The sequence below is a fragment of the Polyodon spathula genome, unplaced genomic scaffold (genome assembly GCF_017654505.1).
Source record: "Polyodon spathula isolate WHYD16114869_AA unplaced genomic scaffold, ASM1765450v1 scaffolds_1422, whole genome shotgun sequence".
Taxonomy (NCBI): Eukaryota; Metazoa; Chordata; class Actinopteri; order Acipenseriformes; family Polyodontidae; genus Polyodon; species Polyodon spathula.
Genome location: NW_024472902.1, coordinates 722,737 through 738,495, shown reverse-complemented (window position 1 = coordinate 738,495; position 15,759 = coordinate 722,737). Strand labels below are relative to the sequence as shown.

The 15,759-nt window shown below is 44.5% G+C and overlaps 2 protein-coding genes across 3 annotated transcripts; both read left to right on the top strand.

Annotated features, from left to right (window-relative positions):
* Positions 1–1,329: 1,329 nt before the first annotated feature.
* Positions 1,330–9,113, top strand: LOC121309661 (amiloride-sensitive sodium channel subunit gamma-2-like). The gene is made up of 11 exons (XM_041242709.1): positions 1,330–1,869; positions 2,115–2,332; positions 2,652–2,782; positions 3,299–3,462; positions 3,850–3,954; positions 5,093–5,213; positions 5,686–5,758; positions 6,428–6,485; positions 7,231–7,304; positions 7,607–7,682; positions 8,484–9,113. The coding sequence occupies exons 1-11, from the start codon at positions 1,537–1,539 to the stop codon at positions 8,694–8,696; spliced, it is 1,566 nt and encodes a 521-aa protein (XP_041098643.1). The 5' UTR covers positions 1,330–1,536; the 3' UTR covers positions 8,697–9,113.
* A 619-nt stretch (positions 9,114–9,732) lies between these two features.
* On the top strand, positions 9,733–14,868 carry uap1l1 (UDP-N-acetylglucosamine pyrophosphorylase 1, like 1). Of its 2 annotated transcripts, XM_041242754.1 has the most exons (9): positions 9,737–10,659; positions 11,115–11,322; positions 11,810–11,985; positions 12,273–12,445; positions 12,691–12,884; positions 13,130–13,270; positions 13,409–13,594; positions 14,330–14,396; positions 14,591–14,868. In XM_041242754.1, the coding sequence occupies exons 1-9, from the start codon at positions 10,371–10,373 to the stop codon at positions 14,687–14,689; spliced, it is 1,533 nt and encodes a 510-aa protein (XP_041098688.1). In that variant the 5' UTR covers positions 9,737–10,370; the 3' UTR covers positions 14,690–14,868. The 2 variants fall into 2 exon arrangements, with proteins under 2 accessions (XP_041098689.1, XP_041098688.1); XM_041242755.1 differs by lacking the exon at positions 13,409–13,594 and having other exon boundaries at positions 9,733–10,659.
* Positions 14,869–15,759: the final 891 nt, after the last annotated feature.

Genomic DNA, 15,759 nt, shown 5'->3' with positions numbered 1-15,759 from the left:
AATAGGGAGTGTTGATCGATCAGATGCCGCTAAAGAAGCGCTGTGCAAACCCAGTAATGAGGACTCAAAATTAGCAACTGGCCCAAGAGCAAAAAAAAAAAAACCGACATTTTAATAATGGTACCACGAAACAGCTTAGCCGCAGAGCGGATGGGATTGTTCTGAGCGAATCCTTGCTACTTTTATATTCAAATTGGAATTGAACAGCATTTTGAAGTGAAGTTACCCACCGCGATACAGAGGGGTATGGCAGGGCATGGGGGAAACGGACTCCAGGCTAGGTCCACAGCTGAGGGAAGAAGAAGTCACTTTGGCTTGGAACTTGGCTTCAGGCCACTGCATGGCACCCAAAAGTCTGCCTGTCCGCAGAGTGAGGTTGAATGGATTGTGTGTGCTTGCTAGAGGTTGAATGGAGCTGTAGGATGTGCCGAGCTCCCTGCATGCCCATTAACGCTGTTCCTGGAATACTTCATGATACTCAGCCGAGGTCCATAGTGCTAGACAGGGCCATTTGAGTAAGTCATTTTCACAGTATAATTAGGGGCTGGAGTTATATATATTCATTATATTACAGGTTGCTCTGTATTTACTATTATAAGTGTAGAACCACTTCATGAACTAGCTGAAAACGTGTCGCCTGCTTCATTACTGGTCACAGCTGGTTTCCTGTGTTATTGGTTATATAGTGGTTTAAAGGGATTACAGCTAACGGAAATCACACCTAGATCTTACCACGTTTGCACTTCTATTAGGTCTCTGGTGTGCCAGAGCTCAGACAAACGCGTGGTGTGGAAAACGTGGGTTTCATTTTCTCTTACACGTGCACGAGTCTATCTGAAAGCACGGCTTGCGAACAGAGAACGCTTTAACCCAGTATAATACCCCCACATATCCCTTTTAAAATGAAAACGCCCGTACTGTAAAATTGCTCAGTCGGGTGATTGCTGGGAACACGTTTAAATGGCCCCGGTTCTGTATACCAGATGGGCACCAGAAACCAGTGACAGCGTGATCCAAATCTCAAGGCTTGCACGAATGTTCAGCAGGGTCCGTGCGTAGCAAACCGGATCTTTCTGAACTGGGTTAATGAGACCTCTGAGAAGATGTAAGAGTGCGGTGGATTAAGGTTGTCTGCCACCTGAGGACTGCTATTAATTGCAAGCGCAGGAACCCCAAGTGACCGGTTTACCAGAGTATTAGAAAGTCCACCCGAGTGAGATAACTAACAGATACTATATATATATGTACAGTTCCAGCGGTAGAATGCCATAGTCCTGTGCATGGCCAGGCTTGCTTAAGAATTGGATTGATACAATTAGTGTGAAATAAAGTTATGTAATATTAATGTAATATTTAAGCAATCTGCACAGGTTAAGGGAGCAGCCTGGAGGAATATATATATTTTTAAATTAATGAAATAAAGACTGGCATTTAAGAAAAGTCATATATTTCTTAACCTAGAATCAGAGGGCGTCTCCTAAAATATCCCGCCGCTCTTCGATATTGAAATACCTTGATACCGGCTTCTAGGAGAGAATGGTGCTGAAGAGCCCCCCGGCGGAGCCGACTCTCCCGCGGCTCTGCGGAGACCTTCTTCAGCACACCACGGCGCACGGGATCGCCAACGTGTTCCGCGCAGGGCACTGGTGCCGTCGGTTGCTGTGGGCCGTTTTCGTGGGCTTTGCGCTCTGCTGCGCGCTCTGGCAGTGCACGGAGATGGTCCTCAACTACTACAGATACCCGTCCCATGAGAAGATAACACTGGCGTCCAACACCGTGCTGCAATTCCCCGCTGTCACCCTCTGTAACTTGAACGGCGTCCGCTACTCTTCCGTGCGCAAGAACGGTGCCATGAGTAATTCACTGCAGGTACAGTTCATCTAACGTTATTTACATACCGGTATGCATGTATTTATTATTATTATTATTATTATTATTATTATTATTATTATTATTATTATTATTATTATTATTATTATTATTAAATCAATTACATTCTGACAACCCGTCAGAACCCGTTTTTCTCTCCCGGTTTCACTCGCTTCTCTCCAGTCCCAGCATTGCTTTTACCTCGTGTTCTGCTTGTTATATTGCACGCTGTTGATGCCGAGCAGGATCTTAGTTTGCAGCAGTCTCGCCGAAGGAACAAGTCCTCGTGTTGGAACAGCACCTGTCCCGACGCACCGCTCGAGAGCGACAGCTACCCACGGGCCCTCAGGAAGTTTGCCTCGGAGTTCAACCAGCTCCCGGACAAGGAGAAGATTGCAATGGGGCACCAGCTGGAAGACATGTTGATCTCCTGCAACTTCCACGGGCATCAGTGCGACACCAGGTATAGCATCTTCCAATATGCGATTTTGCGATTTTAAAATGCATTTGTATTAGTTTTAAAACATACTGTACCAAAAAAAAAACACACATCCCAACAATGCAACTACAATCCACACGTAACAGTTAAAATCAGTTACAGTCTTAATAATAATAATAATAATAATAATAATAATAATAATAATAACAATGTGGTTGAATAAACGTGATTGTGTTGGAATAGTTAATAGGTCTGACGAATAAGAGAACACATAATATAAGGATTTTTATCCAGGTAAGAAAATAAATATTCTTTTTTTTATCACTTTATTTTTTTTTTCCAGCTTCTTCTCTGGATTCATCCACTATAAGTTTGGAAACTGTTACACCTTCAATTCTCAGAAGACGACTGACATCAGAGGAGCTGCGATCAGGGGCGAGGCTCTGAACACCACCAGGGCGGGGTTCGTGTACGGTACGAGGCGGAACAAACGACAGCTCTCCAGTCAGATCACACTGCAACACCCTGCTGCAGCTGACAACTGCGGATTGCTAAAAGAAACCTCCCCTCGATTAAACCAACTACTGTATACTCATCAAAACGCAATCCGCATGTTCAATACCGTGCACTAGAACGCATTTCAGACATTCTGCGATATACAAGCAAGTCACTGCCGTATTCATAAATACAAATATTGAACAAGATTTTGAAAAGATGTTGTACATTTATGTTAATATATTTAAATATACATTGTGGACTATGTTCAGTCCTGTGTCTGTCTCATCAGCTGGAGTCAGTGTCGTACATAGACCATTCCATGCGTGGTGACCTATATGGGGGGGGGGGGGGGGGGGGGGGGGGGGTGTGGAAGACCTCAAATGCCATTTTTTCTCCGTGTAAAGCAATGGAACATAAATGTACCATGTGTCTCAATATTGCATGCGTGCAATGTGTGCAGGGGTTCCGTAACTCTGTGTCTGTTCTGTGCAGGCCTGCACCTGGAGCTGTTTATCCAGCAGATCGAGTACGTGAGGGAAGTCACTCACTCTGCAGGGATACGACTCCTGATCCACGACCACGCGGTCACGCCCTTCCCCGAGGACGAGGGGGTTAACATTCCTCCGGGCACCGAGACCGACATCGGCACGATGAAGGTGAGCGAGGGTCACCTGGTGCGCCGAAGCGCATAGGTGAAGCCCTGTGGACCTGGGCGACGCTGATATGCATCCCCGTCGCACTTCAGACAAGTTAGCCTTTAGGAGGGTTCTTTTTTCTTTCAATTTTTGTTTTTGAATAGTTGGCAGTCATGGATAGTGATCAAGGAGAATAGAATATTATATAAATTTACATGATAATAAGGTGACCATATGGCTCCGTGTTCAGTGGAATAGTTCAGGCTTTTCAATTCACAACCCCAATGCATTCTGGTAAGCGTAGTCCTGCTTCTCTTAAAGGTGAGAATGGTACCTGAGACAGGTAACGTGGTCACCTTCTGTACGGAACCACTTCCATTGCTCCAGCGCTTTCCTGATTTTTTTCAGGTCCTGATTAAAAGACTGAAATCTCCTTATGGGAGTCACTGCACCGACGGGGATGGCATTAAAAACTTCTACCATGACGTGTACGGCTCCAGATACACACGGGAGGTAAGAGCAACAGCGCCTTCTCCATCGGCAGTGTTGTCCCTTCCACACTCGGGCTGGCATGCAGGCAGGCTCTGACCGGCCTGGCTTGATTTGTAAAAACTAGTTTCTGATCCAACATGAACAAAATCAAACAGCAAAGTATTATTATTATTATTATTATTATTATTATTATTATTATTATTATTATTATTATTATTATAGTAGTAATAGTAGTAGAGTTATCAATTAAAATAATAGTAAGAGGGGGTATACTGTATTGAATCTAAGTGCAGTAAAACCTGTTTAATCGGGCTCCCATTGGGACTGGGACATTGTGTCGGATTATACAGTGTGGTGGATTAGAGAACTACTGTGTAATCTAATACCATACCCAAACATTACATGCAAATGAAGGTATAACAGGCTATTTGAACCCTTCTAAAAACTTCATTACAATGTGTGCAGCAGAAGCTCAGCCCAAGTATATCCTGTAATTCAAGCAGCGTACCCTGTACCCTATCCGCAGCACAGGACATGCGCGTATTTACGAAACAGACTTGATTACAAGTTTAGACGTAATGTACGTTGGTTTTAGGCAGACAAGACTGACAAAATCATGCCGGATTCCAGGATAGACAGGGTCCGCACCGTGGAGGGCATCACGCCATTCGTTTCAATAGGGATATGATGACGATCCACAGCATGCCAGTTAATAGAGAGGCTAGATTAGACATATTTTACTGTATTCTCAAGCATGTGCTAAAGCTGTCACTATGAGGCTGACATGTCATAATTATACAGACCTGACTGTGATCGTTGACAGGGTTCGGACAAAAAAATAGAAACACCTGCCATAGCATTGTCAGCCAGTAAATCTGCAGAGTGGCATCGATATTCTGTAATGAACTGTGGTGAGCTGCATGCAAATCAAGCACCTGCTATCAGCCCCCGATAGGCGTTCTGCCCATCGTCACTCGAACTGACTTGGAGGTGCAGCTCTTATATAAGACAGAATACAAGTCAGCAGTGCTGTTTGGGGAATTCATACCAGGACTGCGTCTTTGCAAGCTGTTTGTAATTTGTGCTTGTAGTGATTAGCGATTTTTTGTTTCTTGTAAAGATGAAAACTAATAATGTGAATGTCTCTCGCTCCTTGCAGTCCTGTAAGCGGACATGTGTCCAGCTGAACATCATGGAGAACTGTGGGTGCAGTCACTGGGAATTCGCTGCTCCCCCCGACCTCCGGTACCCCAAGTGTAACCTCAGTGCTGTGGGAGTCAGTGAGTACAGGAGCTCAGAGAGCCAGCCTCCAACGCCCGGGGACTACAATCTAAATGGGAATGAGCTTGGGTCACACACAAGTAGCAGTAATGTACCTGTGGTTCTCTATTTGACTCTATCGTGTGCGTTTCAATGCAGTGCAATTTTTTTCCACGGTAGTGCCACCTGCTGGATGCATTTTGCAACGCCACATGGCAGCGAGCCTGAGTAAAGATCAGGGTGTCCGCCAAAGCACCAACCCAAAAAGAAAGTCAATTAAGCTTTTAGTTTGAACCGTATATATATGAGACACAGGGTGCTGTGTTTTCCAAGTGTTTTATTCCAGTCTATAACAAACTCCTTACAGAATTAGGACTAAAGAATCACAGTGTGTTGATTCAATAGTGTAACATTAACGTTAAAAGCTTGGTCCCAAAGAAATATGTTGCTGTATGCAGACAGGGAATGCAATCCCTTTATTATCTCTTACAGGTGAATGCGTGGAGCTTTACGGATACAAGTTCGCTCATGGCATGCTGCCTTGCAATTGTCCTCTGCAGTGCAAGTGAGTGGGAGTGGCTGTTATTTGATTGCATTGCATTTATTTAATAAGGAATAACCACCATCAAGCTTTATTGCACTACAGCTTAGTTCTGTAGGGCGTTGTGAGCGGAGTCATGAGAGCTAGCTTTGAGCAGAGTTTACTTCCTGTTCCTCCTTCTTGTAAACTGCTGAGAGAGGCGAGTCTCTGTTTCCCCGCAGATTCTTGGATTAGTTATGTTTGCTCTGGAACGTACAGTTTTCCTTCACAGAGACGCTTTATTTCTCCCGGTATGTTTTCAACCACCAGTCACACAGGAGGGGGCTGTTCTTAACCAGACTGGAACTGCTGTTTTGCAATCCAGTCCGAGTGCTACTTGAGAGAGGTTTTAAACACTATGGAATGATGTGTGTTTCAGTGCATTGATGCAATGCGATTGGATTCGTTATTACATGACATTAAAGATGTTGGAACCAAGGGTTTAAAAAAACATTTTCTTGCCTCTTATTAACTTCACAGCATCATATTGCTGCAGATCTACTAGTTCTCCACGATTCACTTTGCATCCTGGTTAAGACCATATACCCTGCTGACCTACTGCACTGTAGACTTGCTTCCTGTGCCACGGGGCAGCATGTTCATCCCCTGATCAATGTTGCCCCTGATCAATGTTACCCGTTTTCTTGTTTTTAGAGAGGAGCTGTACCAGCTGACAGTTTCTGGGTCCCAGTGGCCGTCATCTGCTTTCATTGTGAGTCAACAGCACGTTGAAATGACACAGTTAGTGTTGAGATTTTGTAGTGTTGAGATTGTGTAGTGTTGAGATTGTAGTGTTGAGATTGTGTAGTGTTGAGATTGTATAGTGTTGATTGTATAGTATTGATGGTATAGTGTTGAGATGGTATAGTGTTGATGGTATAGTGTTGAGATTGTATAGTGTTGAGATTGTATAGTGCTGAGATTGTATAGTGTTGATTGTATAGTGTTGATGGTATAGTGTTGAGATTGTATAGTGCTGAGATTGTATAGTGTTGATTGTATAGTGTTGAGATTGTATAGTGTTGAGATTGTATAGTGTTGATTGTATAGTGTTGAGATTGTATAGTGTTGATTGTATAGTGTTGATTGTATAGTGTTGAGATTGTATAGTGTTGAGATTGTATAGTGTTGAGATTGTATAGTGTTGAGATTGTATAGTGTTGATTGTATAGTGTTGAGATTGTATAGTGTTGATTGTATAGTGTTGATTGTATAGTGTTGAGATTGTATAGTGTTGATTGTATAGTGTTGATTGTATAGTGTTGATTGTATAGTGTTGATTGTATAGTGTTGATTGTATAGTGTTGATTGTATAGTGTTGATTGTATAGTGTTGAGATTGTATAGTGTTGATTGTATAGTGTTGATTGTATAGTATTGATGGTATGGTGTTGAGATTGTATAATGCTGAGATTATATAATGCTGTGAATACCATCATGCATTCTCCCGTCTTGTAGGAAAAGTTTTCCAGTGATCTGAAAGAGATGGGTGGTCAGTTGAGTACTATTGCAGAGAGCCCTCAGCTAATCCGGTGAGTTAAGTGATTGACTCAGGTTTCTAGTTACTGTTTCTAGTTATATATATATGCCTGCCTGCCTGCCTATGGAAACTGCCCGTAACATTATTAAAACAGACATAAATACATGGCAATTGTTTTTTTTTTAATCATGAGTACTAACAGTGTTTAGAAAGTGCTGTTCTGTTGCAGTACTCATGAGAAGTAAGCTGTCAGGGTGTTTATGTCTTGGAGTGCTCTGCCCTTTGCAGTCCTCCTGTGTTTTGTGGTTCAGTATTCGTGTAGCTTGTCCTAATCAAGCCCTGTTTTTCCTACAGGGATAACCTGGTGAAAGTCGTTGTCTACTATCAGCAGCTGAATTCACAGCAGATTGAGGAGGAGCCGTCAGTCTCTGTAAGTGGGGTTTAAATAGATATAGATCAGCTGGACAGCAGAGACACGTCTGATTAAAATACACCTACGATTAGAAAAACAAAACCCATAGAAATGACGCCCCGCTGGTTACAGTGTTAATAAAGCACACTGGGCCCTTTTGAAACTGCACAATCCTTATGCTTTGCTCCTACCTGTGTGGCTTCTGTTTAGGTGCAATTATAAAAATGCCATAGGTGTGCAGAATCTCTTGCAGTGGCGACACAGTGGGGATTCCCCCTCACAGCAGGAATGAAGGTTCTGTGGGTGTCCTCCGATCCCACGAGCGAGCCAGCTTCCTCTTCTGCACCCATGAACTCGAGAACGGAGACCAGCGCGCTACAGCTCCCCTGAAGGGCAAAGGCCAGCCCTGCACCTGTCCGCTCTGAGCTCGCTGTACGCCTGGCTAGCAGGGTCCGCTGTAACACGATGAGGAGAAACAGTCCCTGTCATTTTGCCTCCCTGACCAGCAGGAGGACCAAGGCCTCCGGAACAGAGTGGCTTTGATAAGCACAGCAGTGGTCCTGACTCAGCAGCACGCTGTCCTGTACTGATACGGGACCCTGCAATAGATTAACAATGTGTTGTATTAGATCACGTCATTGTTCAAAAACCCCACTGTGGTACCAATATACCAATGCCAGCCTCCTAGCATTGAAGGCTTCTTTGTGTTTTTACTAACCCCTAGCACAGAGCCACTGCATTGCATCTGCAGCGCCACGACTTGCCTCGGAACATCACAATGCATGAGCAGCTCTTCAGTCTCTGTTGGTCTTTTTCCAGGAGATTGATTTGATTTCCAGCATGGGAGGGCTGGTCGGTCTCTGGGTGGGATTCTCCGTCTGCACGCTGGCGGAATTCTTCGAGCTTCTCGTCGACATGCTGCTCTACCTCCTCCGCCGATGTCTCTGGAAGGCCGTCCCCCACACCTACGCAAAGCCATGCGCTGAAATAGGGAGCCCCGCCTTCACTGGACACAAAACCACCGACATGTAGCTGTCATTGTAACAGCATCGCTCATAGGAATTGGAAAATAATTGAATATATTCCTAGTGCAATGAAAATAGAAGAGATAGACAGATAGCTAGATAGACAGATAGATAGATAGATAGACAGATAGATAGACAGATATATAGAGATATAGAGTGACTGGTTTATTGGTAGATCTTTACCGGTAAGATAGCTATAAAGGTAGATATAATATAGTTATGATCTATTATTCAGTTGTATACTGTTCTCTGTTCTTTGTCTGGCCTTTTCTACTTATTGTGTTAAAATGACCATTCTTGACGGAATGTTCTTATCTGAGCTCCACCGGATGGTAATAAACGGGTATGATGTCTGATCAGAATCTGTTAGAATTGTATCATTCCTTCTTTCTGAATGAATAAAGCAAATAAAACTCCCTGTGCTGTTTGCAGGATTGTCCGCGTGTTTAGGTTTGTGTGAGACAGTCAGACAAAAGAAACGTCCAGGACTCCTACACTAAAAGGGAACGATTTGTAGCTGCATGCTTTGATAACTCCTGCAGTTCTCTGCAAGAGATGCCACTGAAAGAAACTCACAGCTGCATCCACGTGTTTACGGGACGCGCTTAAAATGCATCAGGACAGGGGTACCCAAACTTTCTTGGCCCACGCCACCAATTACATTAGCAATCCTGATTGAAAAATCACAACCAATGAATGGCATATAGTGGTACATACTGCAGGCAAACCGCACGCTAGAGCTGACGTCAAGGTAGGGTTATAGAAGTGATCTAGCAGCTTGCTGATGGCAATGGAGAGATGGAGTCTACACCTCTAATGTTAACATATTAGAGACACAAAAAAATAAATGCATAAATAAAATAAAAACGATGCATGCACTTTACGGTAAAAAAGAAAATATCTTCGGCAACTTCATTTTCCCGATGTCTCGCTCTGGACATATTTACAGCAACAAATGTTTACACATGTAAACTGTACACATGCTGTAATTAAACCGAACTGAGTAATTATGGTAATTTTGCCGCATACATATGTGGCCGATTTTTAATAAAAAGCAAAATTAGTGAATATTTAATTTACCAGCAAACGTAAACGTTTTACAGTATTTGCATAACCAATGAGGGCCGTCAGTTTACAGCGAAGTGCGTGCAGCGCATTCATGGTGTTTCCATTGCTAATATTGCTTGATATGTCCGGATAAATCTAGAAGAAATTAAAAACGCATTCTGTGCCCCGGACCCTGACTGGAGGAAGCCACGGGGAAGGAAGTTTGACAGCATGGTCCGGTGCACAGTCCTTCAGTTTTGCGGGATACAGTAACAAAATAAATATATTAAAATAAAGCATTGCACACGAACCTCGTTTTCCTTTGCATGCATGCTTCACTTGGGGGTGTTCAGATTTGCTGTGGAAATCACATTTTTTTGTTTATTATACTGGCTGTCACAAGACGCTTGTTCCGTTTGAAACTGCTTCCCTTGCAGTAAGAGTCACGAGTTCTCTCAGGTGGATCTTTGTTTGAGTTTCCAGTAAGCAGCGTATTAATTAGTACATTCTGGGACTAGCTGCCAGCTGCTGTTTGTATACGGCTCAGCAGCCAACCGCTGTTCAAATTTCACCCGCAATTTGTTGGTGGTCGATAACGCTATCTATTCATACTCTGAATGATTATATTTGAATCATGATTTCCTTGGAAGAAGCAAGGTCCCGCTTGGAACTGGCCGGCCAGTCACAGTTGTTACGGTTCTGGCCTGAGCTCAGCGCCGATGAACGGGACTCTTTCCTGGGCGAGCTGTCTCTGCTAGAGCCCGAGGAGTTGAGGGAGCACTGCCGGGCGGCTGCAGAAGCTGGCAGCCGGGATTCGGTGGCTGTGGGGCAGCTGGACCAGCGCATGGAGCCCGTGCCCGCGGAATTCATCGGGAGCGTCAGCAGGAGTGACCGGGAGGCTTTAAAACAGTGGGAATACGAAGGTGGGTCAGTGATCGCTTTAACAATTGAAATGTTAATATTATGAACCGCAATAAGATTAAATTAAGCACGGGTTGCGGTATTCCGTACATAAAAATATTCCAGAGGTTTTGTTTACCCAGTGCAGACAATACTTAGCAGTCTTCAATGTTAATAACAGCACACTTGGTACTTTTTGCAGTGGTAGCGCGACCCATGCTGGCGAGAGATGGCAGTGACTGGCCCCTACCGTGCTGCTGTTGCTTCAGCCAGTCACTCTCAACACCGCAGACTCTATGAATAATAACCGCACTCAGCACGGCAGCTCAGCCCCCATCCTTTGGTATAACCCCAGTCTAGTTCCTCTGTATCTATTAATTTACTTATAATAGGGTTGTCCTTCTGCAAAGTCCCTGAGCGCTGGACAGTCAAGGGGACTGGGGCTTTCTTTGTAACCTTTGCTGTTCTTCAATTCCAGGGTTCCTGCAGATTTCTCAGAACAAGGTGGCTGTTCTTCTCCTTGCGGGGGGTCAGGGAACTCGTTTGGGGGTGCCGTACCCCAAGGGGATGTACAACGTGGGGCTCCCGAGTGGCAAGACTCTGTACCAGATACAGGCAGAGCGCATCCGCAGAGCAGAGCAGCTAGCAGCTGAGAGGTGCGGCTTCAGCAAGTGCACCATCCCATGGTAAGGTCACAGCTAGTCCGGGGGCGGAAATTAGACTCCCCTTGCAGAGCAGTGTGATCCATTCCTGGTTTTACTACAAGTGTAATGAGACACGCATCCTACCTGGACACACTGTGGCTAATCAAGCTCATAGTAAAACCTGGAATGCAGACCTACGCCGTGGCCCTGTCTAACTTAATCATGCACGATCCACACATATGAACGCATGAATTCACCACGAACTTATCAAAGCATAACGATTGCACGTTTTTTATGTAATTGAAATACAGGTTATGACAGTTATCCAACCAGTGGTGCTGTCTCCCCTAAGCCTGTGGCTCTCCAGCTACTGAGACTAGAGTTCTTCGTCCTTTCATCTAGATGGGTGTTAGCTTTGATCTGCCAGCAGGATTTGATAGCGTTCTCCCTGAGCAGTTCGGTAGGTCTCTGCTTCAAGTTTCCTCGCATGTCTTTGTTGTTTTGCATTTCTAGTGATTTGTAATTCCAGGTACATCATGACCAGCGAATTTACATTGGAACCAACAGAGAAGTTTTTCAAGGCAAACCAGTACTTTAACCTGGACCAGTCTAACGTGGTGATGTTTGAGCAGAGGATGATCCCGGCAGTTTCATTCGATGGAAAAGCCATCCTAGAAAACAAGGGGAAGGTGGCGATGGCACCAGGTGGGAGAATCCGCTGTGTTCAAAGTGACATGTGCTCAGCTGGGTTAGCAGCTATGCACGTTCTTTCAAAATTCATATTGTTGTATTTTAGTTTTGTATTTTAGTTTTTTCATTACATATAAAATATTCCTTTTTTGTGTGTGATCTACAGTAATGCTGGTGTTACAATCAGTACATTTCAAGATATGTTTGTTTGAATTTTGCATCTAAACCTGCTGAAAGAAAACAGCATTTATTCATTTTCTAAGGAATGATTTGACTTGTGATTTATTTATTTTTTTTTGCAGATGGCAATGGTGGTCTGTACCGGGCATTGGTGGATGGGAAGATCCTTGAGGATATGGACCGGCGAGGAGTTCAGTATATACATGTGTACTGTGTGGACAACATCCTGGTCAAAATGGCAGATCCACTTTTTATAGGATTCTGTGTGTCGAAAGGAGCGGACTGTGGGGCAAAGGTATGTTTTATGTATTCATTCATTGTTTTTTTTTAAGGAATTGTGTGTGGCACATCAATATTCTCCTTGCCTCAGCGCACTGGGCATTGAAATACTGGGGTCGGGTTGGCGGATGACGTTCTTCAAGTCTTATCGTCGCAGCGATAATGTTCCTCTTTCAAAAACATGACTAAAATCCAGATGATCTTGAGGTCAAGGTCGGGTCCAGTTTACCAGCGTGACCCCCTGCTTTGCTTTGCCGGCAGGTGGTAGAGAAAGCATACCCCACAGAGCCGGTGGGGGTGGTGTGCCGTGTGGACGGGACCTATCAGGTCGTGGAGTACAGCGAGGTCAGCCTGGAGACGGTGGAGAAGCGAAACGCAGACGGGTCGCTGGTGTTCAACGCTGGGAACATCTGCAACCACTTCTTCACCCTCAGCTTCCTCAAGTCTGTTGCAGAGTAGGTGTCCAGGGGAGATCAGGAAAATCAGACAACGTGAACACAGTAAATCAATCGCAAAACATAAAGCTGTGCAGCAACGCGGCCGGCACTGATGTCAGTCAGCAAAGAGTCGAACCGTTTTCATTTGAGCGTCTGCTGAAACTCATTCCAGCCGCTGGCTGCTGCAAACTGAAATGAGGGACGGAGTTAGTTTTTAATGACTTGTCTGTTTTGTTTTGTTTTGTTTTTTGTTTTTTTTTAAGGAAATTCGAACCCAAGTTAAAACAGCACGTGGCTTTCAAGAAAGTGCCATACGTGGACGAGGAAGGAAACCTGGTGAAACCAGACAAGCCCAACGGAATCAAGATGGAGAAGTTCGTGTTTGACGTCTTCCAGTTTTCCAAGTGAGGATCTTCTTACAATTTAAACTTTTCAATATTCTACAGCCAGAACTCAAATGGTCCACTGTCCCGGCACGCTGGCATCGGACACTTCTTCAGCTGTGTCGTCACTTAACGGCTGCTGCCGGTTTCCATTCGCAGGAATTTCGTGGCTTTCGAGGTGTCGAGAGCAGACGAGTTTTCCCCTTTAAAGAATGCAGACACTGCAGCCAAGGACACCCCGACCACGGCACGCCGGGCCCTGCTGGCACAGCACTACCGCTGGGCGCTGGGCGCCGGGGCCAGCTTCCTGGACAGGGAGAACAGGAAACTGCCAGGGAAGCCCAGGTGAGAGGCAGCAGCTCTCGAGCAGCCCTGTCCGGGGACTGGCAGGGAAGCAGAGTGCTCCGCTTGCTGTTTTTCTGCAAGGGCTGGACTGCAGAAATAGGTTTGCTCACTGGCTCGAGCAAGTGAGTCTGCATCACCTGCTGTGGCCCTGTCAATCCCAGCATGCACCAGTGCATTCGTTCTTCAGCAGGGGTGGAAATAAGATTCCTGTTGCATAGCCGTTTCACCCATGCCAGGTTTTGCTATGAGCTTGAGCAGCCCCAGTGTACAGGTAACAAGCTCAGGTGTGTCTTATTAAACACCAGGAACGCATCAAACTGCTACGCAGTGGCAGTCTTCTTCCCATCCCTGCTTCAGTTATTTTTTGAGACGTGCTGAGGCAGTATGGGCTCAGCCCCTTGTAAAACCAAAAATAGGAAAACACTGCCCACTTAGGCTCTATGAAAGGACTGCTCTTGTGTTTTGTATTGAGATCACTCCCAACAGAAGGCCAGTAAATCTAATCTACTAACACATGTATCTCCCGTTTGAATTTCTTGTTTTAGTACAGGACGCTGAAACTGTTGTTAGTCACCCAAGGGCAGTCTTTCTAATTACTTAATAATTAACAGCAGTGAGGATGTTGTGACACAAAGCAGCTTTGAGATGCGTGTGCTGTTGTTACAATGGGCTGGGTCACGCACTGTAGATCTGCTGTATATTCTTATGCTCTTTGTTTTTAATCCCCTCTCGCAGTCTGGCAGAAAACGAAGACCCCCCTGCGGTGTGTGAGATTTCTCCATTAGTGTCCTACTTCGGGGAGGTGAGGAGCAGAACACTTTCTTAATGCTGAACATGGCATGAGAAGGAACGTGATGTTTCAGAGGGGTGGTCTGTGTCTCTGGTTCGTGTTTGGAGTGCAGGCTGCAGGCTGGGCTGGTGAATGCTCTAGTGACGATGCTGCCGCTGTGCTGCTGGGCAGAATCGCCTCTTGACTGCTCTTCTTTGTGTCTGCAGGATCTTGAGGTGCTGATGAGGGACCGGGAGATTCGCTCGCCCCTCATACTTGACGAAAAGAAAGCAGAAGAGATCCGGAAGGGTCAAAAACCGCTGTGACTGTTTACAATGAACTTGGCTGGTGATTTTACTGGAGTAAACATTCCAGTCAAAAAAAAATTCAAAAGTGGGATAATGATCACGATTTATATCGTATTTAAATTTTTTTTTTTTAATTTCCTGCCTTATTGTATCCTGTACTAATTAACTCCTGCATATAAACATTTTGTGAAGTTTCAGATTTTCTACGCTATGCCAGATGTTGTCTCGACAATGTAAAAACTTGTATGTCGTTTTCTAGTGTAATAACCAAGTCCCAGCTTGAAAGCTGCATGGCAAACAAGGTTCAGGATGGGAAAGGGTGTCTGATCAAAAGGGGCTCAAAGTGTATCTGTAAAAATAAGTTCAGCAGCTCCTCTTAACAGAGGGAATAGAAGCTTACAGCTGACTGTAACAGGAATGGAACACGGCTCCTATTGCACTCCACTCCAGGTTTTACTACGAGCTTCATTAGCCCCGGTGTACAGGTGACATGTCTTATTAAACTGTGAGTAAAACCAGGAATGGATCAAACTGCTATGCAATGGGAGTCATATTTCCATCTCAGCTTTAAATGCACAATCATAGGGAAAGTCTTTTGTAAGACTTACAGTACAGCATGGTTAAGACAGACTTTGGGTAAAGCTGGATCGTTAATTAGTCAGTACTTTGTACTTGGTATTTTAATTACAAGAGGTGGTGGATAAATGAATCGTTGAAGCTATAATGTTGAAAAATGCACCCGTTAGAAATGCCGATGTGTCGCTCCTCGTTTAGGAGAGAATATCGTGCAAACTGCTGTCGAAAGGTAAATAGCATTAAATGTAGAATTACTAATACAAAGCTGTTTTGTTGAATTAGTTATAATTATACTGTTTCAATTACAATTACCCTAAAACCGAACAACTCTACACATTAACACGTCTACTCTTGGCTATTCTAAATAACGAGGCAAGTCTGTCTTTGTTCTCTGCTTTCCTATTCGTGAGTGGTGCCGCTAATATAACAAGGGTACGTGTTATTTGGTTCAAAGTTAATTGTGCAATTCTACCCTCAGGTGCTAACACCAAATGCATCTCTCTGGGGTCATA